This window comes from Siniperca chuatsi, linkage group LG12 (genome assembly GCF_020085105.1).
Source record: "Siniperca chuatsi isolate FFG_IHB_CAS linkage group LG12, ASM2008510v1, whole genome shotgun sequence".
In the NCBI taxonomy this organism is placed as follows: Eukaryota; Metazoa; Chordata; class Actinopteri; order Centrarchiformes; family Sinipercidae; genus Siniperca; species Siniperca chuatsi.
The window spans coordinates 21,639,082-21,665,093 of record NC_058053.1 but is presented as its reverse complement, the minus strand read 5'-3'; the positions used below and the strand labels follow the sequence as shown (position 1 = coordinate 21,665,093).

Sequence of the window (26,012 nt, the reverse complement as noted above, 5' to 3'; positions counted from 1 at the left end):
TCCTCCTATTGTTTACTTCTGCTTTCCAAAACCAGAAACCGGCTAAGCCTGGCCTAGCATACTGCAAATAAATTGATTGAACAGTTTCATACTGCGTACTACTATGAAAAGCAAAAGTACTGCGTTCGTCTGCAGTAGGTAGGCGGTTCCGAATACAGCCCATGTCATTTTAAAGGTTAGATTCAGAGACTTGCATCTTGACTTACAGTTTACTTCTGAAGACTTGAGACTTGACTTGGACTTGGCCCTAATGACTTAAATACAGCTCAGCAGCAACCCTATCACACTGCAGTGATCTCTGCAGCTGTAGCATTCAGAATAAAAACTCAAGATACATTCTTAAGTCAGTATGTGTGATGTTGGTGCATGTGTGTGTGCTGTCAGCCTGTCCTTGCTGTGTCCAGCAGTGACAGCAGAAGCTTTGGTCCTGTCACTGCTCATCGCTGCTTCACATCCACAGCGCTCACAACATGTCAGTGTTTCTGTTCCACGTAGGGGCTAGTGGGGCATCATTACCATCTGGCTATAAGGCTATACTGATGTCAAATATGGGCCAGTGAACACACACACATTTAAACTTACACACTGATCATCCACACAGTGTGCTGTAAGCACTTGGAGAGCAACAGGGGGAAGGAGGCGTCGTGGACATGAGGCGAGCCGCTGTGACAGTCAGTCCAAATTGACCGCCAGCGCTCTGGTGGCAGTTGGCCTGGTTCCTTCTCATTGCTCTGTGACATTCCCTCAATCAGCACTGTAACACACACACGCGCTCACACATGCAGAGCGATATCCTCCAGCGGACCTCATTGTCTCACTAGACTATCCATATGAGTCATTCTTCCCCTGACTACAGCTTCCAGTAAAAATACACTCACACACACTCACACTCACACACACACACACACACACCAATTTGTCCCTTTTTATTCAACAACAATAAAGATCAACACATGTGGCCTGTTGGGACAAAAAAAAGGTCAGCCATTCAGGAAAATCAATCCCTTTATAGGATAAATTACTCTCCATTTGTGGGGAGAGGAATAGTCCAATGTTCTGGTAAATAACTTTATTTGCAGTCTCATTAAAAGTCAGATTAAACCTGCAATAACATTGACATATCTTTTAAGATATGATAAGATACCTTTTAAGCTGATATGGTGAACTTGTTAGCAAAAAGTTACACATCCAGCAGTTATGAAGCAACATTATCATTCATTTGGAGTCGTGTTTCTGGCCACGTGGCGAATGTAAGTCCCATATTCATTCTCATTTAGCTCTGTTTTTGGTCTCTAAGAATGGGGACATAATTTTCCTGTGCCGACTCCCTAAAAATACCAGAAATACCAGAAAAATGGCGAAAAGCATGGATGAGATCGTCAAGTTGTTGTAAGTCGACTCTTCATTCGATGTGAAAATTGCTGCTCGTAGAAACTGCCACCGCCAACCACTTCCATATCAACTGAAAATTGATAAAAAAATTGACTGAAAACTGTAGCAAAACAAAACCACTCGCAAACAGAAAATGGTGTCAGACTGACTAATTTAGTGAAAACAACATGACAATTCAGTCTGATTAGCAGCATGATATAACGCACCTTCCAGATGCTCCAAAGCTGTCTCATATATTTTGATATTTCATTTATACTGGATATTTTTGTACCTTTCACATGTGCAAGTTAAAGCTGGATTAATACATTTTTGTGGCCACTCAAGGACAGAAGAATTGTATGGCTAATGTGTTAGCAAACAGTTGCTTATATACACAGAGCAAGAATGTCATTCATTCAGAGTTGTGTTTGGTTTGGGAATGGACATGTAGTTGTGAGTCCTAACAATTAAAAGTTATTGTTGGTTGAAAAAATAATTTATCACAGTGATCAATAATCAGTGTCGCTTAGAGACTTTCTCAGAGAAGCGAAGCTAGGCTAATTCGCTATTAGTCTTTATCACAGCTGCTGACGCCAACTTCTTTCAACCCCCCCACCTGAAAAGTGACATTTCTGTTAAAAGCTTCATTAATTGATTTTTAGACGTATCACTTGGCGGCAGAAGAACTCTGCAATAAGCTGACACACATAACATAACATATTATTGCCTCCCAGTTGTTTTGGCTAATGTCCTAGCAGACAACTGCCAACATCCAGGAGACACAGAGCAACATAGCATTCATGTGGACTCATATTTGTGTCCACCTGATGAATGTTTAGTATTCACTCTCTTTTTAGCTCTGGTTTGGTCTCCTGAGAATTTCTGGCTCTTTAAAGATGTTCCATTTACCTCACCAGCTAGTCACTAACTTTGTCTACTCAGTCCACTGTTTGGTGCTGGGCAGGTAGTGCGCAGTGGGTTTATCAGAGATTGTTTGCTGAAAACGAAGTTGATGAGACTGAACCATACAGTAAATGTGCCGCAAAACCAAAACTATGGGCTAAAAGAGGCTGAACCGCAGAATTATCTGATAATTCTCTGTGGGTCGTCACTGCGAGCCACCACTTTCATTTTATATGTAGTCACTGGATTCACTGAAAGAAACTGATTAGTGATTTTCACGTAAAAGTGCATTTGCATATTTTCGTATGAAATTTAAATATTCCAGTCAACCATCTATAAAGCGCTTTTATTTTACAGCTGCTCTGAGACCAAACCAGACTGAATTATGAAAGATCACATATTATATTTAGCAACAACTGAATTCTGAAAAGAAACAGGTGCTGTACATGGTTACAATATATAAATTGTTTTTGCATAACTGGTGGAAAACAGATGAATCCACAGCACTTATCCCTGGTGAGTTTCACCTTGCCCAGCAGTCTTCTGAGAGCTGTTGGTCTCATTAATCTCTTGTTTTCTCTCCCCTGCCTGCTTTCCCTTCTTTTTTCTTCCCTCATCCCTCGCTCCTCCTCTCTTCTTTCCAGACAATGATCCAATTAGCTGCTAGCTGCCGTGGCACCAGTTGCCTACAGATGACAGATGCCTGTGTGTGTGCGTGTGTGTGTGTGTGTGTGTGTGTGTGGGTGTGTGTGTGTGTGGGTGTGGGTGTGTGTGTGTGTTTGTGTAACTGCCTCAGTAATTACCAGTCTGATACTCCTGCAGCTCGGTAACCTTGTTCTGAGTTCTGACTTCATGCCTCACACTGCTGGTGTGCATCGCTGTTTAAAGGGTACAGCTTTAATCAGCTACACTGCCGTAGAAGTCATGGATGAACTCACGCTTTGGTCCAGAGTGGAACAATCACAATGAAGTGACAGTCATATAACATGTCAGCACTTCTGTGGTTAAATTTGAAGGCACAGTTAATGTGTGAAACAGTGTTCGTATTCTAGCATTTTGAGATCGGTGTCTTAAAGCTCACCGTCCACCTGAAATGAAATACACACAGCCTAGATGTTAATCTGTCCTTGTGGTACAAAGCAGTGTTGGAAGAAGTATTCCGATCTTTTACTTAAGTAAAAGTCACAATCCCAAAGTGTAGAAATACTCTGTTATGTAAGTAAAAGTCATGCATTCAAAATTTTACTTAAGTAAAAGTACAAAAGTATAAGCATCGAAATAATACTTAAAGTACCAAAAGTAAAAGTACTCATTATGCTGAATGGCCTATTTCAAAATAATATATATTATATTATTGTAATATAATTGATTGATGCGTTAATGTGTACATCACTTTAATGATGCAGCTGGTAAAGGTGGGGCAAACTTTATGCTGGGTGGCTTGTGAATTTCCCCCCGGGATCAATAAAGTCTTATCTTTTCTTAACCTATAATAACACATCATCATTTATTTGTTGATTATATTTCGGATTATTAATTTGAATCTGCAAAGTAACTAGTAACTAAAGTTATCAAATAATAGTGGCATAAAACTACAATAATTGCTTCTGAGATGTAGTGGAGTAGAAGTATAAAGTAGCAGAAAATGGAAATTTGTAAATTGTACTTCAGTACAGTACTTGAGTACTTATGTACTCAGTTATTTTCCAAGTCCTAAACAAGCTCTCAATATGTATATTTCAGAGAATAGAACATTAGAACAAAAAATCTGGACTATGCAATGGCCAGGCGTTACATAAAGGCCAGACATGGCCCACCATCCTTCCTATGTCTTATTGGCCATGAAAAACTCTCATCAGTGGAGCTTATAACCCAAAATATCAGCAAAGAATGAAAGGTTTGGGATTGACAGGCTGGGTACTACATGGTCCCCACAGGGCTTTTTTTAGTTATAAACCATTCTTGTTATGTTGACTGAATCAGAATTATGACATTATTATTATTGTATTCTGGTTCTCTTCACTAGATTGTGCATTCCTCTGCTGTGCAGTCAATCCTACCTAGAAATTAAATGTATATACTATTAGATGAATTATGTTTTTATCACATAATGAGAAAATGTTTTTGATAGACGTATATGCAAAGTTACAAAATGTTCATACTCAGTATATCAGTAATTGCTGACTGACAACATATTTCATTTGTATTCCCTACAATATTTGTTTGTGGCAACTAAATCATGATTAATGCTTTCATGATTAGGTCTGAGCACTCAAAGCACTTGGTTAAGATTAAAGAAAGTAACAGGAATCAGGAACAAAACACTTCCTTAATTGAAAAAAACTTTGCCATTGAACATATTCGAGACAACAATTACATTTTCCTCAAAATATTTCTGGCAAAACAAAGTACTTGGTGCTGTAGACCACTGTAGATGCAATGATCTTTGTCCTTACTTGCCCCTTGTGGCAATCTGAGAGTTTGATCCTCTATTTGGAGTGTGGCCTTCTATAAACCTGTCCCCCATTTTTCCCCCTTCAGACTCACCACTATGTTCCCTCAGCCCATACATCTTTCCAGACATGCTCATTCCCCACCGGTCCACCAGATGCCCTCAGTGTGTTCCTGCCTTTCCTCACCTCATCTCCACACCCACCTGCACACCTGCTCCTCATTACCTCATTAACTCCTCTAGTATAAATACATGCTCTTTTGCTCCTCTCCCTTATTGCTAGGCTTTATGTTGCTATAGTGGTCCAGCTCTTCTTGTCAGTCTCCTGTTCCTTGTACTGTAAACCTGCCTGTTTTACTAATCTGTGATCTGCTTCTTGCTTTAGCCTTGTTGGATTTGTTTGTCTGTTTGGACTGCCCTCAAAGTGCCAAACTGGAAACTTGTTATTTGATCATTGTCTCTTGTATAGTCCCTTTAAACTTGAAATAGCTTTTTTGTTTTTGCCACTATGACCATTTAAATTGAAATGGTGACCTGATAAAAGTAAGTCCAGTATTTAGTTTCCTTTTAGCTCTGTTTTTTGTCCCTTGATTGAAATATCTGGCTCTTTAGCTGCTAAATGCTCCACCATGTTCACTAGCCAGTCACTAACTTCATCTATCTGCTGTGTGGTGCTGAGCAGGTAGTGCACAGTCAGATTTTGGAGCTCTATATAGCTGAGGGGAACTGCAGATGATCATTTTCGGTGGGTTCGTCACTACGAGCAAGACCTTGCAAATACAAGTAGTCAGGTGATCAATTGTTAATATAAAAATATTGATTATAGCTGTTTTAATTCAACGTGCCTTGCCAGCATGTGTGTGCATTTGTGTCCTCTTCCTTGTTGCCTGTACCTGAACTGTGACACAATGATACTTTTGCACAGGCACAAGTAGATGTACATACAGTACGTCATGTGAGTTTTGTATTAAGATGCTTTCCATCAACGGCCATTTCTTTAACGAAAGTTTAAAAACCCCTTTAGTCTGCTGTTGCTTTGGAAATCCAAAATTGCAGCGTATAAAAATGTACTCTTGATAATAGAACTCCGTAAATCTCTTCCCTGTATGTTTATATTTGACGAACACAGCAAAAAGTAGAGTGGAGGCCGTGGTTCACATCTTGTCTCATATACTAGTAGTCACTGTTTTTGTTTTGTTTGTTTTTGCTATGATTTGCCATGAGTGCATTGATCTGAAGGTGTTCAGCCTCACAACAGTGTTTTTAAAAAGCTTTGTCCTCCTGTCCACATTGAAAAGCAAGGCCAGCATTTTCAATGTATTCACTGTGAAGAGCATTTTTGAAAAGCTTGGGGGTGGAGTGTGGCTTGAAGGCCAAATCGGCGAGAAAAAGAATCTTACATTTGTCTGCGTATAATGTGTGTACGGGGAGAGACAGATGTACTGTGTTTTTGTGTGTTTGAAGGTGCATTACTGATCTATCCATCAGTCTCTTCTCTCTTCCCTTTTCCTTCCTTTGTTCTCCTCCTTTTCTCATCATCCTCTGAGCCTCTTTCATCAAGGTCCTCAGGTCAAAGGGAGCCACAGCTGCTTGAGGCTGTTTAGGATCCTGAGGGTTTGACCTCTGACCTTTTATGTTACTGCAACGTGCCATCCATTTATACTCAATTTAACAGAGCAATATGAGTGAAGACAGAGCAGAGCAGGCAGGATCAATGAGGGAGCATGCCTGGAATTCAGCAGCAGGGCTTCATCATTGTATAAAGAAGAGTGTTAGGTTGATGTGAACTTTTATAGTCCCACAACAGTTTCATGTGGGGATGGAAGATCTCAATATCAATAGATATTATTCAATGTTTTATTCAGTGTTTTTATAAAGTCATATGTCTTACAGACAGATCATCAGGGATCAAACCACAAGACGCTAAAACTGAAGGAATAATGCTAATAATAATAATAATAATAATAATGCACAGGAATAAGTAGTGTGGAACTATTTCAACATGTTAATTATAATCTAATAAAACTCCACATAGACAAACAGTGTAGTTTCAAGCACTGACACAATTAGTCGATTCATTGATTATTTGATGGATAGTAAATTAATTGGCAAGAATTTTGATGAATAATTAGTCATTCATTAAGTAAAAATGCAAAAATCTTCTCTTTTATGTAATTGAACTGAAATTGAATATCTTTGTATGGTTTTGTATCTTTGTATGGTTTTGTACTGTTGATTGGACAAAATAACTATTTTTCTGTCAAAGATTAATTGATAATGAAAAGAAGAACAAGAGTCTACTGTCATGCTAGCAGCTCTGTCTGGATGTACTTCAGCACGGCAGTGCTTTGAGTTACATGCTCACAAGTCAGGATGCTAACACACTCATAATACTAACCGTGCATTCAGACCACCGCTGGCGAGAGCGTCAAAGTGACCGGAAGTCATTAATTTTCTATGTGAGCCAGCGGCAAGCAGCGCAGGGCGTCTTGGACGGTGTGGGCGTCGAGGGAAGTTGAAGTCCTGGCAACTTTATGGTAATGAGCTATGACGCGGTTTGGCAGCAGCAAATCGGAATTTTTGCACTTGTATTTTGTTATCAAGCATTTGCTTTGCCTTCTATTTCATCTATGTCAGAGCGTCCACAAATCTTTCTACAGCCTTGTTGGCTGGGCGAATTGTAAAGCTCTCGCCGGCAGCGGTCTGAATGCACATAACATGCTGATGTTTAGCAGGTGTAATGTTTACCATTTACACCATCTTAGTTTAGCGTGTTAGCATGCTAATATATACTGGATGACTGAAAACCTTGACCTGCTGGTATTGGATGAAAATAAATGGGATCACCAAAGTCAAAAAGGTTCATCCTCTGGCAATCCATACTATAGTTGTTGAGATATTTTAGTCCGGATCAAAGTGATGGACCGACCAACTGATTGACCAGCCTGTCATCCCTAGAGCCACAGTGCTATCATGGCTAAAAATTGCTAGTTGCAGCCCTGGTAGTATCAATTAATTCTCTGTAAAACTGTATCATATGAAAGTGGATGACACAGTCCTAATCCACACCCCTAAAAGGTCCAATATCAGGTCTGTAAATTAGTCCAGTCCTAATCCTGACCTAACCCTGAGTCAATTATTTTCAGTTTGTGACCGTTTATAGTCAAGTAATGCCTACTCACAGCCCCCCATCACAGGTTGTAGCTGTCTGTGAGCTGTGAGTAGTTCAATCAAACATGATTGTTCCCTTCTCAGATTGACTAATTTTATTAGTTTTTTTGAGTCCTGGGGTGATAAAACTCTTCTTCTCTACGACTCATCGTAGCGATTTATCTCGCAAGCCCTCAGGGGATCCCGACCTCCACACTGAGAACCACTGCCTTATATGCCATAGGCTGTAGTTTATATTTGACTACATTACACACCTTATCAGGGCCCAGATTGCCATCATATATTGATTTATTTCAAGATAAATCTGTCTGCATTGCAGCTACTTGAGAAATATATTCCAAGGAGGATCAAGGTCCTCTTAACCTTTGTCTTAGACAAACCTGGAATCAGCCAGATTTAATGCATAAATGAGACCAGACTTTGGAAATGGTGAAAAGTCAAAGTGATGTTTTTGTCAAGCCCACAAGCCCAAGTTTTTGGTATTTGGGAAGTTGCCTGTACTGAAATGAGAGGAGAGTTGTTTTAGATTCTGTTATATGAAATATAAAGTTTATTGATGTAGTTTAAAGCAGCTTTTTCATGTGGACTTGATCCCATTCACACCACAGGATAATTGGGCCATATTTTGGGCCATGAAAACAGTGAGAGATTTTGAGCACAGGCATAAAATATCAGCTTAAATAAAAAATATATAATAATTTGAATCTGAAAAATTAGTGTTAGTAATAATATCGTAATTTAAAAAAAAAAAGTTGAGCCTGAGCCTGAATGTCAGGCATGTTTTTGTCTCCTCCATATGTGTGTATGTGTCCGTCCAGGTGCATTTACTCATACACTGTGTGTGAGTGTGTGGGTGTGGGTGGTTGGTTACCAGGTGTGGATCATGCAGAGACACAAGCAACACGCACAGATGGCCAAAATCTCCAGAGTCTTTCATATGCACATGTGTAAACAGACACCATGCAGCAGGAATACTTAACAGTCTGAAAAATATTGGAAAAATATGGAATACTTTGTCATAAACTGAAAAGCCTGTATCTGATATTATAGGGATTTTTTATGGTTGGTTCTCTCTTAGTTGAGAGAGTCTTGGAGGATGAATCTTTCTTAACTCCTGGAAAAGGAAACATTTTAATAGCAGTTTGCTATTCAGTTACATAAAAATAATTCACAGCATGAAAGCTAATAATGTAAAGCAGAAGGGGGTTATTGCCTCTGTAGACTGCGTAATTTTCCATAACTGTGTGGGTTGACGTGGATTATCCTGCTCATACTATGGCCACTTGCCAAAGATCAATGTTTATGTATTGTTTATGGATTTTTTTCAACAATGTACTCTTTAATCGGAGCTTTGTGTCAACATTATCTTTGTCAGCCTTGGAATAATTATTACTGCTCAAACAGGTGGGAGACGTTGCCTAGTAACAGCTAAAAACACCTTTCCATCTATGAAATTAATTTAGAACGATGAAACAGAAGCTACGGCAGAATCCAGTATTCTTCTTGTCCCCACATACTGTGGACACCATTCTGATTGGTCGGCAGGTGTCTGTTAAAATCAGACATGAGGACACCGCAACCGTAGTTATAGTGGACAGTTTAACCACCATTTTAAAGCAATGTGTAAGGTATGTGAAACAGCAGGTAACCATAGCAACAATAGTGATGCTTGAAGCTATGTTACCAGTTAACATGAAACTAACCTAAACACAGGTTAAACTGGCCACAGATACACTTTAAAAATTGGATGATGGTTTGAACTCAATCTGTCATTTTGTCTTTGGTAATTAGTCGGGGTATAGCAGTGACAATGCACTCTGAGGTGTCCTGATATAGAAAATAATGGACTCAGTACAATGTAAAAGGCAAGTTAGACAGTTTAACCTAATTTCTTAATTCTAAATTTCTCAAATTTTGAGTTTTTACTTATGTCAACTTGGAGTAATATATCATTTTACAAGTTGTCAGGACTCACTTGTTGGCACAACTTAAATAGTTTCTTTATAATGCTAAATAATTTATATCTTTAAGCCCTAACAACCTGTGCTGCTTATTTATATTCAAGAATATTAATTGGCATTTTTACAGCAGATTGCCCTGTATGAATAAATTAACAAATAATACAAAAAAAATTAAATGTAAAAACTAAAAACACAAAGCAGAGGAGTGCGTTATTGTTTATATCTGCTCATACTGGCCAGTGATAGCAATCAATATGAACATGTATGTATTGTATAGTTTTAGGATAATGCATTCTTTAATTTAAACTTTGTGTTAGCATTAATAGTGTAGAGGAAACACCACTCTGTTTTTCATTGTGGCATTCTTTACCCCCACCTTGTCTGTTATTGTCTTGTCTATGTTTAGACACCCTGTCATATATTATAGTTCACATATGTACATGTATCATTCAGAATACTGTACATGTGACATGAAGCAGTGCTTTTGTAATGCAGAGTTCTGTTTGCTGTGAAATTCAAACAGTATGACTTGACTTCACAACTGATCAACAGTCATAAACAGGCCTGTAACCCTTGCCGCTGAGCGATGATTGCTCTACTGTGGTCTAAAGTCTTTAATTAACATGTCTGTGTGACAGTGGAACGTGTGTGTGTGTATGTGCTTGTATGCTGGCAGAGGAGTGTGAAATTGGCTAATTAACGTGACCTCCCTTTGATCCAGGGAGAATACACATATGACATCTGAATTGGGGTGAGCCAGAGGGATGGGAGGGTTCCTGGAAATTTGTAAAAGTGTGTGTGTGTGTGTGTGTGTGTGTGTGTGCCCAAGCTTGCCACAGCTTTGAAAACTTGATTTAACCCTGTGTTAACCCGCAAGCTGAAAAAAACAGGAAAGAACAGCAACACAGGCTGGCTTTTTGCTACACGAGTTCAAGGTTAATTCTCACTCTTAAGTTAAGTTGTTATCTAAACTTGAAATTTAAGCAAAACAGACCAGAAAAGAGAAAACAGCTCTCATTTGTGCACAAACATTAAATTTGATACACATGTACCCTTTCATGGCCTTTAATTGTAATTATTGCTAGCCATGGCAACCACGTATCCTTCCTCAGCTGCCATGTTTTCCCATGACATATCGAAATGTGTTAAAATAGCAGTGACCTTGATTAATTAAAAGAAACCTTGCTCTAATATTATTCTAGAAAACATATAATGTTTTCCAGGATACAAAAGGAAATATTTCGCAATGAAGTCAGAGTAAAAATTGATAAATATTTTTTGTGTTGTATCACTGTAAAATGGCACATCAACACTGTTTGGGAAGATCTAGGAGTGAAGCAACATTGAATAAGAGAAAACAATGAATTAGTTGTTCTGTAAGCGCATAGCTGCACCAGAAGGAGGGAGTTAAACACAAAACAGATGGACAATGAACTGCTTCATCACACCAATATGTAAGAAACATATTCACTTCTGCAATGTGTTTCTTCCACCAAAGATACAGAGCCCAACAGCAGTTATATCCAGAGAAAACACCATCAGTATCATTATTTTCATCTCATTTCTATCAGAAAGTGTATTTTTTTAATCCTACCATAGTCAGTTAGGCAGGAATTAAGGGAAACTAATATGCCAGTTAGAGAAAAATGGTAGCAACAGCCTGTTTGTATTTTTACAGAAGCTTGTATTCTGGAAAATGGCCGAATCTGCAAAAGAATCAAACTCAGTAAAGTTAATGCATGATAGGAGACTGTAAAACAAGATGTAATATGTAATATTTTTTCATTTCAGTTTCAATCTTTTGTAACTACAAATGACAGGAATCATATATTTCCATGATGACTTTGAAGTTGTATCCAGGGAAACAAAGCGCTAATAATACTTAAAATGATCTTATTGGGGGCAAGTACAAGAACATTTTGTTGTGATTTTATTGAGGCTATGAGTACAGGCACTGTTTCACAAGCCGTTTCATTAAGTAACAATTTTTAACTCAGAAATATGTAGAGCAATATCATCAGCATAGCAATGACAAGAGAAAACCAAACCAACAGATAATGTGACCTAAAGGGAGCATGTAGAGGGGAAATAAAACAAGGCAGAGAATTGACCCTTGAGGAACTCCACAGCTTAGCTGAGAAAAATGAGAGTCCTTGTCAGCAATGGATACAAAAAACCTGCAATTTTTTGAGTGCTACCCTAAATATCCCAGCCCAATTTCTCATTTAAAATATTACGTAAATATGTATCTAAACTAACTTTATTGTTTGTCACTTTCAATCTCCCATTGTTTAACTGTTCACCTGTAAAGCACTTTGAACTGCACTAACCTATGAAAGGTGCCATACAAATTAAGTTTCATTGATTGATTGACTGATTGATTGAGTTGTATCAAAAGCATAAATGCACCATTTAGATTAATGTAGTTTGCGTCTATATGATTATGCCACTGAACTTGCTGTTAATATCTTAAACTACAACAAAAGAGTAATTTCAGATATTTTATGCATGTCAGCTGTTTCTAAACATTTGCCTACTTAGTAACTAATGTTATTACTTGGAAATTTACCCTTTTTCTTTTTACCATTTTTTATTAGACTTATTATAAGATAACAGGTTACAGTTTTTATTTGTATTTTCTTTATATTTTAATCACTTTCAGCTTAACTTGTGTCACATTTCACAGCTTTCTGTCCTCAGTCTGTCTTGACACTGGACTTGCTCTGTTCCTCTACTATTCATTTTTCACTTTAACAGACTCGTGGGCCTCTTCATCCATTTTATAACTGCTCACCTTTCTTTCCTCTTCTCTACCTTCACCTTCCCTCATCGTTCCTCTTTGATCTGTCCTTTCCCTCTCCATCCACAACTCAGTCTGTCCATTCTTATCCCGTCTCTCTGTCTCTGTCACATCAAGTATTTTCTGCAGTCTCTCAATGTCTCTTTCTGGTTTCTTCACCTGCGACTCTGTCACACTGAGGTCTCTGCTCTTTCTGTCTCTTTTCTTTTTCTGTTTATCCCCCCCCATCTCTCTCTCCGTTCCCCTCCATCACCTCCTGGGTAATGACAGGGGGACAGGTGGAGACCAGACCATCACTACCACCAGTCTGTGTGTGTGTCTGTTTGTCTGTGTCATTTACACACACACACACACACACACAAGCACACACACACACACACACACACACAGATGGTGGACAGGGGTCCCTGCCGGCCAGCCTGTCTGTCTGGTGATGGGGTGTTGTTGTTGTTGAGTGCACTCAGCCACACATGATTAGCTAGACAAACACACACACACTCACATACACACACGCATATGTATTCCCTTCTACGTAGCACATATGGGGCTCAGCACCAAAACAAGTCACCTGCTATTCCAGTCACACACACACACACACACACACACACACACACAGGAAAGAAGAAGAATCAGAGGACTGTGGGACTGTCAGGACTGATTATGCATAATTTTGTTTTGTGGGTCTCTGCTTTATGTAACACTATCAGTACACTATTACAAGTGTATTGTGCTACAAAAATTACAGTGATATTTTCTTACATGTGACCCTTAGAAAAATATCAGAAAATTATAAATACTGTTGTTTAATCCTAATTTATACTATAGACAAATTATTTATGTTTTGCACTCGCTCTTGAAGTCGCCATTACTGGTGGTGGCATATTATCACTAAACACAGTTTCATGGACTGTGAAAAGGTGAATGTTGATGGGTCCTAATCAGACAGATAAAGGTTGCCTATGTAAATGAGTGTGTTTACAAGTATTTAAGTAACCAGGTTACAGTCTGCTTTCTCCAGTGAGCTGATTTCTTAACCGTCGTGAACGAGAAACCGGGTTTCTGTAATCAGAGTAGGGGATTAGAGAAACCTGATTTCCCCAGCTAGATTTCTCCTGGAGAACGCAGATTTCTCTGCCATGTATACTAGTAACAGGGTTTTTAATCAGCTTTTTACAAGTACACATGTGCATTGCAAAAGACTGCAGACAGGGAAAGTAACAGTGGTGTAGCTGGGTGAAAGGAGAGATGATTACAAGTCTGTCTGTCTTCTCACTGCGCTGACACAGACACACATTAAAAAAAGCATTTACAGTAATCTGGTTACTACAGTGCATGTAAACTCATTCTCCTATTACCTGCTCAACCCGGTCTCTCTGAGTAACCTGGTTCAGCGCACTGAATGTGGAAATTATTCAATCTTAAAACAATTTAAGATTTGCTTTGGGAGAAAAAGTAACGTTAAACCTCCAAAGGATGGTGTGTAAAACTATTTCTTTATGGACCTGGCTTTGTGCATGGAGGCGTTGTCATGTTGAAACAGAAAAGGGACAAACACAAACTGTTGCCACAAAGTTGGAACGACTTCATCACATGACACTTTTATTGTTTGCAACCTGGTGCATCTTACATGTTACTATGGCAACCAGAGTCCAGGCCCAGCTGAGGTTGGTTAAATTCCACAGACGAGAACCAGAAGCACATGATGAAATGTTGGATATTTTAGATGAGGAAATTTTGAAGGGAAAAGGGGAGATGACAAAGAGAGGGTGATCGGTTTGTCACTTTCATACAACAATGGCAATACAGGATGAAACTGGCCTGACAGGAAGATGAGGGAAACTGATAAAGACTTACTGTATGTCTGCTCTCTGCTCTGATAATCTGCTTCATTGCATTTTTCCACGCATCAGTGATGACAACACACTCATCAGTGAGCAGGTGAAAGAGTCGGAGGGGAAAGTAATGTGCTTATAAGTCAAAAGTAAATTATTCTTCGTAGTGTTTTTATAATAATTCGCCTTCTGAGCATCAATTCAAGAACCATGTCAGCAAACACCCCTTCCCCCTTCAATACTGTTCCAGGAAGTGTGTGTGTGTGTGTGTGTGTGTGTGTGTGTGTGTGTCTGTGTGTGTGTGTGTGTGTGTGTGTGTGTGTGTGTGTGTGTGTGTGTGTGTGTGTGTGTGTGTGTCTGTGTGTGTCTGTGTGAGATTGTCAGTTTTATTTCCTGAAAGTATTCTCACTGTTTAATTAGTGGCTGATGTTGGTAAGTCACATATAGCTACAAATTTCTGCACAAGCCATGAAATCATTGTTCCTCACATGAAATAGTTCAATATAACTGTCTACATCAGTGAAATTTAATGAATTTAGCTTTTTAGAATTTTTGAGACAGACTAAATGTCCCCCAGTTGGGTTTTTGATTGATTTTTGTTTTGGCAAGATTTTTACACATGAGATGGCTGTTCGTTTCCCATTTCCTACTGCGAGTCAAAGGTCCAAAGTGTTTTATTACATCATAAAACTGACTGAACTGATGAACAAGTATTTTATAACGGTTTTGGAAGGCACAGACAAACAATGTCAATGGGGGCGTCAGATCAGAAAACAAAAAGGGAAGTTACAAACACCATATTTTGTCATTTAATTTGGATGACTTGTTGGAATACTTCTTCTGCCATTGCACAGCAACATCAATTAATCACATATTAACGGACTTTAGTATAACATCCCAAAATCCTGAAATGTCTTTGGGATTTAGGAGGTGCTGCAACAAGACAAGAATGAGTGTGTGTGTGTGTGTGTGTGTGTGCGTGTGTGTGTGTGTGTGTGTGTGTGTGTAGCTCCTGTCTCTTCTCTCCACAGTACATCAGCAGGAGCTGTCAGATCAGCATCAGGCCTTGCCAGTCAGGTTAAGGATGTTACAGCAGCAGCATCCTGGCCAGCAGCCGAGTGGCTGCAGATGGATTTCACATTCTCTCTGTTTATCTCTCCTCTGTCTCTGTCTCTCTGTCTTCTGTGTCTCTGCAGGACACTGCTGCTCTGTCGGCTCAAGTCCCAGGGTCGAATGGAGGTGAGCTGAGCTAAGTGGAGAGGTGACGGGACAGGTGGCGCAACGCCACGGTTTCACCACGGCCACCAATGAATCATAGATCATGAAAAGTCCCATTACAGCATAAAATAAATTCATAACTCTGTGCCAGGTGGTGCAAGAGTGGAGGAACAGCGGATACTGATGAAGATGAATTTGACAAGGTGGAAAGGTAAAATTTCCAAAGCCTATCTTACTGTATTTTACTCATAAAATCATCTTAATACCTCATTTAGTTGAGATTAATTAATCACTTACTCTCTGCCAGGCACACTGGTGGCTCCATCTTCCATCGACTATTATAATTAAAGTTTCCAAACACACCAAATATATCAGGCTGAATGTTCGGGGAATGTGTCTAAATTGATGCACTAGACATTTAGAATATTTCCATTTGATAGAATGATGCAACCATAAAAACACAGTCATAGTTCTGAATATTTTACTCAGTGTGAGCTTCAAAAATAAAATGGAGCAAACGGTTACATGTTGGTTGCCAACAATCACTCATCATGTGTGTGTTTAAGTGTTGTCATGGTGCGTCAGAGAAAAGGTATACCTGAATATGACTGAATGATGCACAATTTCATTAAAGTAATTTGTGTTTCTCATATTATTTGAGGACTCTCGATGAGCTCATTCTGATTATTTGATAAATTCATTTTTAATCATTAAAGACTCGTGAAGACAGTCCATCTGTTTTTACTGCTAACAGAAAAAGTTGTATGCGTTTTCAGATTCAATCTTCAATCCTCATTTTCAATTGGAATTGTTTCTAAAACTCTTGTATTGTAAAATCAATCTTCAGAACCTTAATCTCTTACAAATGTATTAATAGTTATGCTCTTATACCTTTCATAAAGGTTTTTAAGTTATGTTTTTGCTCTTCTGTACCCCAGGCTCTTCCAAAATATCTTTCTTTTTTTGATGTCTTTAATTAATATCACTACTTTATATTAAAGGACCCATGAAATGACTCTTAAATGTGATTACTCACTTTCTTACCAAGAGTTAGATGAGAAGATCAATGTTACTTTCATGTCTGTATGGTGAATATGATGCTGGAGCCAGCAGCAGGTTAGCTTAGCTTAGCATAAATACTGGAAACAAGGGGAAACGGCTAGCCTGGCTCTGTCCAAAGGTAACAGAATCATCCTACCAGCTCCTCTAAAGCTCACTAATTAACATGTTATATCACTTTATTTAATCTGTACAGAAGCAAAGTTTATAAAGGTTATATGTTCACATTTAGTGCACAATGACATTACCAGCCGAAGGTTCACTGTTTTCCAGGAAGTTTAAAGATATATTAGTACTCTACCTCTATAATCTGTATAATGTCTCCTAGTTATGTACTGTCCTTTGTTTATTTTCATAGCACCCTGGAGTATACGGTAATTAATACATCACATCACATTAGCAGGCAGAGCCTATTTATACTACAAACCCATTACTGAACCTCACTGTCATGAGCGTTTGTGAGACTTCAGTGTGTAACACAAAGGTGTTGTGATTCTTGAAACTCCATCGTGAGGAAACATGATATTCATGCCAGTCTGAAAGAGGGAGTTGAGGGCTGAAAACTGTGTACAGTTACAGTTTTACTGAGCGTGACACGACCCCGTGAAGGTCACTCATCCATGTAAATAATATGGCATCTATGAACAAACACACACACAGCGCAGGACAGTGATACAAAGACACACAAGGATATCTGAAGGTCAGATATTAACTTGAATAAATCCATAAAGTTGCTGTGAAACTGTGAAATATAGATGCATATATATCCTGAGAGAAACAGTTGGTCAAAATGGTCAAAAACATTTAAAACATTTAAAACATTAAATGAGGTACACACACATACCGATACAAATAAATGCAAACAGATACCCCAGAACAGAAGTGCAAAACAGCTTTTAAATAATAATGAACACCCATAAATTGTGATATGCTTATATGATTTGATGCTGATTTTAAATTCAGGACTTTTACTTGTAATAGAGTATTTTTAGACTATGGTATTTCTACTTTTACTTAAGTAAGGGATTTGAGTACTTCTTCCACCATTGCCATCCATGCTCCTCTACTGGGTCCATGAATAATGCAGAACTCGCATTTTCAAACCACTTCCTCTTCCCTCCCTCCATCCCATTTTCTCTCTCCCCCCCGTGCCGTAGTAAAAAATAGAACCGCAGACCTGCAAGCTTTCGCTCTGGTGTTTACACCATCATGACCCTCCCCACTGCTCTCTCTCTCCTGACAGTAGGGTTATTACTCTCATTCATCTCAGCCTGTTCTCTCTATCCTCCACGGGAGCCGGAGAGCAGAAACAAGAGAGGAGGTTGTCGGGCCAGACTGGGAGCGGAGAGAAGGTCCTCAGGTAGCATATAGATGCTTCATCTCCATATCTTTATTACGTGCCTCATAAAAATAGCCCTACTAAGGCCTCCGCCGCTCGCCTCCTCTCGCCTCCCACTTCTCCTCTGCATGCACTCAGTCTCTGCTCAGGGGAAATGAGGAGCTGCTCTTCCCAGACATTAAATGTAGAAACTAGGATGCACAGACAGAAAAATGAAATGTCTGCTTCTTCTCTGTGGATGCAAAGCAGTAATAAAGTTCCTTGTCAGTACATGAATATACTCATCAGGGATGTAAGAAGTCAAACAACAATGTAAACTCACTTTATCTAGAATCTTGTTTAGTAAAAGGGATTGTGCCTCTTTTTTGCATGAGATAGATATTAGTCAGGTATCATGATTAATGGTAGGTAATTGGTTAACTGATTTGAAGTGATTTTTTTAAACTTTTTTTTTTAACCAAACTGGCTTGTTGCTCTGAGTAGCTTACAAGATCAACATGTGGTTTAATGTTGATGAAGAAATCTGGTACATTTATATAATAATAATAATGTCAAATAATGTGCATTCTCCCTGCTTAATAACTGATTTATTTGTTTGACATTTTCTGTCTGGTTGACACTCTTTCATAGCTGAACTTTAAGTGAAGAATTGAATTTCACTAAACCCCTCCCTCAAACAGTAACTGTCCAATCACAGCTTAGCAACAGTAACTAGGCACAGCAGGCTTGTCAAGCTGTGGATTTCTTCACATGTTGAAGTACTGTGCATGGGGCTGTAGTAAGAGTAATATTCAGTGTACAAAGAAATTGGAGGATCAATCATTGTAATGTTATCATGCATGTAGCCATAAAATGCATATTTAGGACCCTTTTGCAGGGTTTTTATTTTCAAAAGAGTCAGCTGGAGATGTTATTTTCAACCAACTCACAGATAGCTAGCTAGCTACAGCTAATGAAATCTGCCAGGGATAGTATATTTCAACAAAACTGAAAGAATGAGACGTTATATTTGTCTACCTTTGTCTGAAGTGAAGTATATCAAAGTGTATCTAAACTGCATATGCATGTGCTGTACTACAAAGCTTGCCAGGCATAGCAACAATAACTAAGGGGGTTAGCAAAGGGTTGATTTGGAATACTTTTTATTTATATTTATTTTCAACATGTAAATCTCATCCATGGATCATTTACTACACATCACTGACCTTACTTAAGATTGATATCATAAATGATGAGCTATTTATACTATGAATGAGATATAACAGCTTTTACACAGCAGGGAACGCCAATTTAGTTAGTGAACACTCATAGCAAATTTTAAGACAGAGAAAGTGGAAAATTATAAGATAAGGATACACTCCATTGCTAAAGGTCTCCTCTTCCTTTTTCTCCGCCACTCTTTTAAAGGTCACAGTGGAAACAAGGAGAAGATAGATGGAGCTGACAAAACGAGAGTATTTGAACATCGTCCTATGCATCATATGGAAGAGGTGTTTGAAGAGTTGCACTGACGCTCCTCCCACACAGGATTCCCTCAACACACACACACACATCATACAGCAGATCTGTGGCTGAGAAAGAGTGAATGTCAAACTGCAACTTCAGGTATGTTGGTAGCAGTTCAGTAGATGTGTGTAGTGTGTGCTGTGCAGATAGAGGAGTGTAAACAGAACATCTGTGACAGTCTGCCACTGTTTGAACCCATTAGTCCGTTCAGAAAGCAGAGCGAGAGAGGTACGGTAGACATGGGAGTAGTGAGAGAGAGGATGATAAGACCTAAATTTCACGGTTTGGTACCCTTAAAGGTGACAACATTTTGAAAAGAAGTACAGTATGTCATATATGATCATGGTGTGATGTGTAAGGTATTGCTGAGTAGCAGTTTTTTGTGTTTCTGCTCATGAAGTGAACCATCCTTATCTATTTTTTTTATTTTACTTGATATCATCATCATTCTTAGCTTTCATTCTGTCCCAGTTTTGAGTTTGTTGGACAAATAAAGACGACCCTTGAGCATAAATAACATACATTTTCCCACAATTTCTGTCTATTAATATTTACTTTAACACTGTGACAGCTAGGAATATCACAGCTGTATAAGGGCAAATTATACTTTCCATATCTGCATAGCTGAAAGGGTCTGTGTGACATAAATGTCATCAGCTGTTTGTGTCCACGAGTATTGTACATGCCTACAAGCATGCTTTAGCTGTCACTTTTTTAAAAATCTAATTCTAACAAATAAATATTTATTCAACCTACTGTAATTCGAATGCCGCCCACTTAGTCTAATTCTAAACTACACTGTAGTTTAGCCAGTTCGTTCGCTACCTCGCTGTTTGACAAGCTAACACGTGACTTCAAATTTGTTGTGATAAAGGGACTGTATGGCAGTTGCAATTTTAAGAGGCCGCAAACAGTGCTGAATGCCATGGTGCTGAATGCAAAATGCTTCCACATGTTACTTCTCAGACCGCTTGGTGTCGTAATTATCTGTTCAGCACGACTCGCTAGTTTACTCCATTTTCCATAGCTTAGTTTACTGATGGCAGCTGGGCACGCATTCGTGACATTTTATGAATACCCCCACTGGAGTACAACGCATGGCCTGTTACGCTTATATATAGTCCATTTTGAATTTGTACAGATCATTACAGATCAAATATTATATCTTCAATATAAAAAGTCACAACCCTAGTGTGCCAACTGCACATGTATGGAACACGAATGCAGACACCCAATGTTGCATGTACAGAACCACAGGACGTATACTGTCTGTTCTGTGTCTGTTTTGGAGTATTACAAGGGTCTAAAGCACTGGACATACGAGCGTGGACGTCCTTGCAGACAAGAGCTGATGCCAAAATGTACCTGTACAAGCACAGTACATTATAACCACAGAATAGAGTTATTTCCTGTCATGCAAGCGCACAATGTACAGGCATGTGTGCAAATGTTTTTTTTTTTTATTGCAAGGGAAAGTTGAAGTCAGACATTTATTTTTTGTCATTTAGTTTTTAAATTTTACTTGCAACAGTGTATGCTGTTCTTTCAGGCTTCAAATTCTATTTAAAGTGACAGCTCACCCCAAAATCAAAAATACATATTTTTCCTCTTACCTGTAGAGCTATTTATCCATCTAGATTGTTTTGGTGTGAGTTGCTGAGTTTTGGAGATATCAGTTGTAGAGATGTCTGTGTTTTTTGAATATAATGGGACTAAATGGCACTTGGCTTGTGGTGCTCAAAGTGCCAAAAAAAAAAAATTTGAAAAATTGAACAGCAATGTCTCTTTACAAGAAATCATGAACCATTTACTCAAGATAATCCACTGATTTGTTATGAGAAGTTTCATGTAGAAACTATTTTCTGTCTAGTGATAGTCCTGCATGAAACTGCTCACAACTTCTTCTTCTTTTCCTTTCGGCTGTTCCCTTTCAGGGGTCGCCACAGCGAATCATGTGCCTCCATCTAACCCTGTCCTCTGCATCCTCTTCACTCACACCAATTAACATCATGTCCTCTCTCACTACATCCATAAATCTCCTCTTTGGTCTTCCTCTAGACCTCCTGCCTGGCAGCTCCAACCTCAGCATCCTTCTACCAATATATTCACAGTCTCTCCTCTGAACATGTCCAAACCACCTCAATCTGGCCTCTCTGACTTTATCTCCGAAACATCTAACACGAGCTGTCCCTCTGATGTACTCATTCCTGATCCTGTCCGTCCTCGTCACTCCCAAAGAGAACCTCAACATCTTAAGCTCTGCTACCTCCAGCTCTGCCTCTTGTCTTTTCTTCAGTGCCACTGTCTCTAAGCTGTACAACATCGCTGGTCTCACCACTGTCTTGAACACCTTTCCTTTCATTCTTGCTGATACTCTTTTATCACACAACACACCTGACACTTTTCTCCACCCGTTCCAACCTGCTTGCACTCGCCTCTTCACCTCTTTTCCACAGTCACCATTGCTCTGAACCGTTGACCCTAAGCACTTAAAGTCCTGCACCTTCTTCACCTCTGCTCCCTGTAACCTCACCGTTCCACCTGGGTCCCTCTCATTGACACACATGTATTCTGTCTGGCTAAGCTCCATTCCTCTGTTTTCCAGAGCAGACCTCCATCTCTCTAGATTTTCCTCCACCTGCTCTCTGCTCTCACCACAAATCACAATGTCATCCGCAAACATCATAGTCCATGGAGATTCCTATCTAACCTCATCTGTCAGCCTGTCCATCACCAGAGCAAACAAGAAGGGGCTCAGAGCCGATCCTTGATGCAGACCCACCTCCACCTTGAACTCCTCTGTCACACCTACAGCACACCTCACCACAGTCTTACAGCTCTCATACATGTCCTGCACCACTCTAACATACTTCTCTGCCACTCCAGACTTCCTCATACAATACCACAGCTCCTCTCTCGGCACCCTGTCATACGCTTTCTCTAAATCTACGAAGACACAATGTAACTCCCTATGACCTTCTCTGTACTTCTCCATCAGCATCCTCAAAGCAAATATTGCATCTGTTATACTCTTTTTAGGCATGACACCATATTGCTGCTCACAAATGCTCACCTCTGCCCTTAGCCTAGCTTCCACTACTCTTTCCCACAACTTCATTGTATGGCTCATCAGCTTTATTCCTCTGTATTTGCCACAGCTTTGCACATCTCCCTTGTTCTTAAAAATTGGCACCAGTACACTTCTCCTCCATTCCTTGGGCATCCTCTCACTCTCCAAGATCTTGTTAAACAAAGTAGTCAGAAACTCTACTGCCACCTCTCCTAGACACTTCCATACCTCCACAGGTATGTCATCAGGACCAACTGCCTTTCCACTCTTCATCCTTTTCAACGTCCTCCTCACTTCACTCTTGCTAATCTTTGCTACTTCCTGCTCCCCACCAGTCACTTCTTCTACTCTTCGTTCCCTTTCATTTTCCTCATTCATCAACTCTTCAAAGTACTCCTTCTATCTTCCCATCACACTCCTGGCACCTGTCAATACATTTCCATCCTTATCTTTAATCACCCTAACCTGCTGCAGATAATTCCCATCTCTATCTCTTTGTCTGGCCAACCTGTACAAATCCACCTCTCCCTCTTTCGTGTCCAACCTAGCATACAAGTCCTCATATGCTCATTGTTTGGCCTTTGCCACCTCTACCTTCACCTTATGCTGCATCTCCCTGTACTCCTGTCTACTCTCTTCAGTCCTCTCAGTGTCCCACTTCTTCTTAGCTAACCTCTTTCTCTGTATACACTCCTGCACTTCCTCGTTCCACCACCAAGTCTCCTTGTCCACTTTCCTCTTTCCAGATGACACACCGAGTACTCTCCTACCTGTCTCCCTGATCACAGTAGCTGTAGTGGTCCAGTCATCTGGGAGCACTTCCTGACCACCCAGAGTCTGTCTCAGCTCCTCCCTGAAAACTACACGACATTCTTCCTTTTTCAAATTCCACCACTTCGTCCTCTGCTCTGCCTTTGTCCTCTTCATCTTCCTCACCACCAGAGTCATTTTACACACTACCATCCTGTGTTGTCTGGCTACACTCTCCCCTACCACTACTTTACAGTCACTGGTGTCTTTCAAATTACAATGTCTACACAAGATGTAGTCCACCTGAGTGCTTCTACCTCCGCTCTTATATGTCACCCTATGTTCCTGCCTCTTCTGGAAAAAAGTGTTCACTACAGCCATTTCCATCCTCTTTGCAAAGTCTACCACCATCTGTCCTTCTGCGTTCCTGTCCTGAAGACCAAACCTGCCCATCACATTCTCATCACCTCTGTTCCCTTCACCTACATGCCCATTGAAATCTGCACCAATCACCACTCTCTCACCTCTGGGGATGCTCTGCATCACTTCATCTAACTCACTCCAGAATTTCTCCTTCTCTTCTAACTCACATCCTACCTGTGGGGCATAACCACTCACAACATTGAACATCACCCCTTCAATTTCCAGCTTCAGACTCATCGACCTGTCTGATACTCTTTTCACCTCTAGAACATTCCTCACAAACTCCTCTTTCAGGATAACTCCTACTCCGTTTCTCTTCCTATCTGACCCATGGTAGAACAACTTGAACCCTGCTCCTAAGCTTCTAGCCTTGCTACCTTTCCACCTGGTCTCCTGGACACACAGTATTTCCACCTTCCTTCTCTGCATCATGTCAATCAACTCTCTAGCCTTCCCTGTCATTCAAAGTCCCTACTGTCAGTCCTACATTCTTAGCTTTCCTCTTCTCTCTCTGCCTACGAACACACCTTCCTCCTCTCCTTCTTCGTCTTCAACCAACAGTAGTCCAATTTCCACCGGTACCCTGTAGGTCAACAGCACCGGTGGCGGCCGTTGTTAACCCTGGCCCCGACCAATCCGGAATGGAAGTCATTGTCACGATTCGCATTTTTAATTTGGCATGTGTTTTACGTCGGATGCCCTTCCTGACACAACCCTCTGCATTTATCCAGACTTGGGACTGGCACAAGAAGACACTGGCTTGTGCCCCCTTGTGGTTGCAAACTGCTCACAACAAGGTCTGGGGATTAACACCTTTCAGTGCTTTTTAAGGGTTACCAATGACTGACAGTCTGTATGAAAAGATGCTGCGGTTTAAAGTTGTATCTACTTTCTTCTGTAAAAATACCAAAATGTTAACTTGCTTCCCTTTTATTCTGAACCATGTGATTTTTGGAGGAGGATGAGAGTGCCAGAGTGGAAGAGAAAGACAGACAGAGATTCAAAATAAGGTGAGTTAAGTGCACTTCCAACAGTGAAACAGAAAATGTGATCAACATGCTGTGAAGAATCCACATCCATGACATTATTTGAAAGGACAACAGAACAAAACCAAATCATGTGAAAGAAAACAGTCTGTAACACACTGAAACATGCTGATACAAGTGTTGTGAAGGAATCAAAGTGATGTTTCCGGACCCTTTGAATATGAATGTGAATATGAAGCATATCGCAGACAGACTGTCACACCTTCTCTTTGACTGTTTCCCGTGGCAGGTTTTTTAAATTACCCCCCGGACATCCCGCAGTCTCCAAAGCTTTTCATAAAGCTTTTAGTTTGGCATTTGATTCCCTGCTCTCCTTTTCTTTAGACATGTCTGTGTTTCTTTTCTTCTCTTTCATGCAGAGAACCTTGGCTGCTGAAAGGGGTTGTTGGATGAGTCCACAGTTATTCAATGGGGAGAGGAGATAAAATAAAGGAAGAAAGGAAACAAGAAGAGAAGAGGAGATGGGAGGGGAGAGGAGACAGTGGGAAAGGAGAAGAGATAAAACAAAGGAGAGGATAGAAGACAAAAGGAGAGGAGGGGAGAGATGGAGAAAATAAAAAAGGGATACAATAGGAAAGGGAAGGAAACATGGCGAAAAGAGGAGATAAGGAGGGGAGAGGAGACAATGAGAAAGGAGGAGGGGTAAGGACAGAAGAGGTGAGGGGAGCAGAGGACAGGAAAAGAGGAGAGAAGAGGAAACAAGGAAACATGAAAGGAGAGAAGGGGAAACAAGGAGACAATGGGAAAGGAAAGGACATAAAGGAGGAGAGGAAACGAGAGGAAACAAGGTGAGTCAATGAAAGGGGATAGGAGACAAGAAGAAGAGAAGAGGAAACAAGGAAACATGAAAGGAGAGGAGACAATGGGAAAGGAAAGAACATAAAGGGGAGAGGAGAGGGGACAAGGAGAAAATAGGAGAAGAGAGAAGAACAGGAGAGAAAAAAGGAGGAAAGAAGCACATGAAACAGAGTAGATAAAAGCAGAAAAGAGGAGAGAAAGAAATGAATAGGAGAAGAAAGAAGAAGAAAAGAGAGGACAGGAGGAGGATAAGAAGCCAGTCGTTCTTTACCCAGGGGGGGAGACACAGCGGGGGGTTGAGGGAGGTGAAAAA

At 40.0% G+C, this 26,012-nt stretch overlaps 1 protein-coding gene across 2 annotated transcripts in view; it reads left to right on the top strand.

The window, feature by feature from the left end:
* Positions 1-25,565, top strand: part of klf7b (Kruppel-like factor 7b) — a 104,715-nt gene extending 79,150 nt beyond the window's left edge. The window contains exons 4-8 of one of the 2 annotated variants that reach the window (XR_006380151.1): positions 15,687-15,729; positions 15,860-15,919; positions 19,514-19,711; positions 24,813-24,865; positions 25,261-25,565. Coding sequence is in view for 1 of the 2 variants with exons in the window: in XM_044216970.1 (XP_044072905.1) it covers positions 15,687-15,729; positions 15,860-15,892 (76 nt within the window). In the remaining variant the exon portion in view is untranslated. Of the gene's footprint in view, positions 1-15,686; positions 15,730-15,859; positions 15,920-19,513; positions 20,096-24,812; positions 24,866-25,260 lie in introns of those variants that run through there. The other variant, XM_044216970.1, reaches the window with a different exon arrangement.
* The last annotated feature ends 447 nt before the right edge of the window (positions 25,566-26,012 follow it).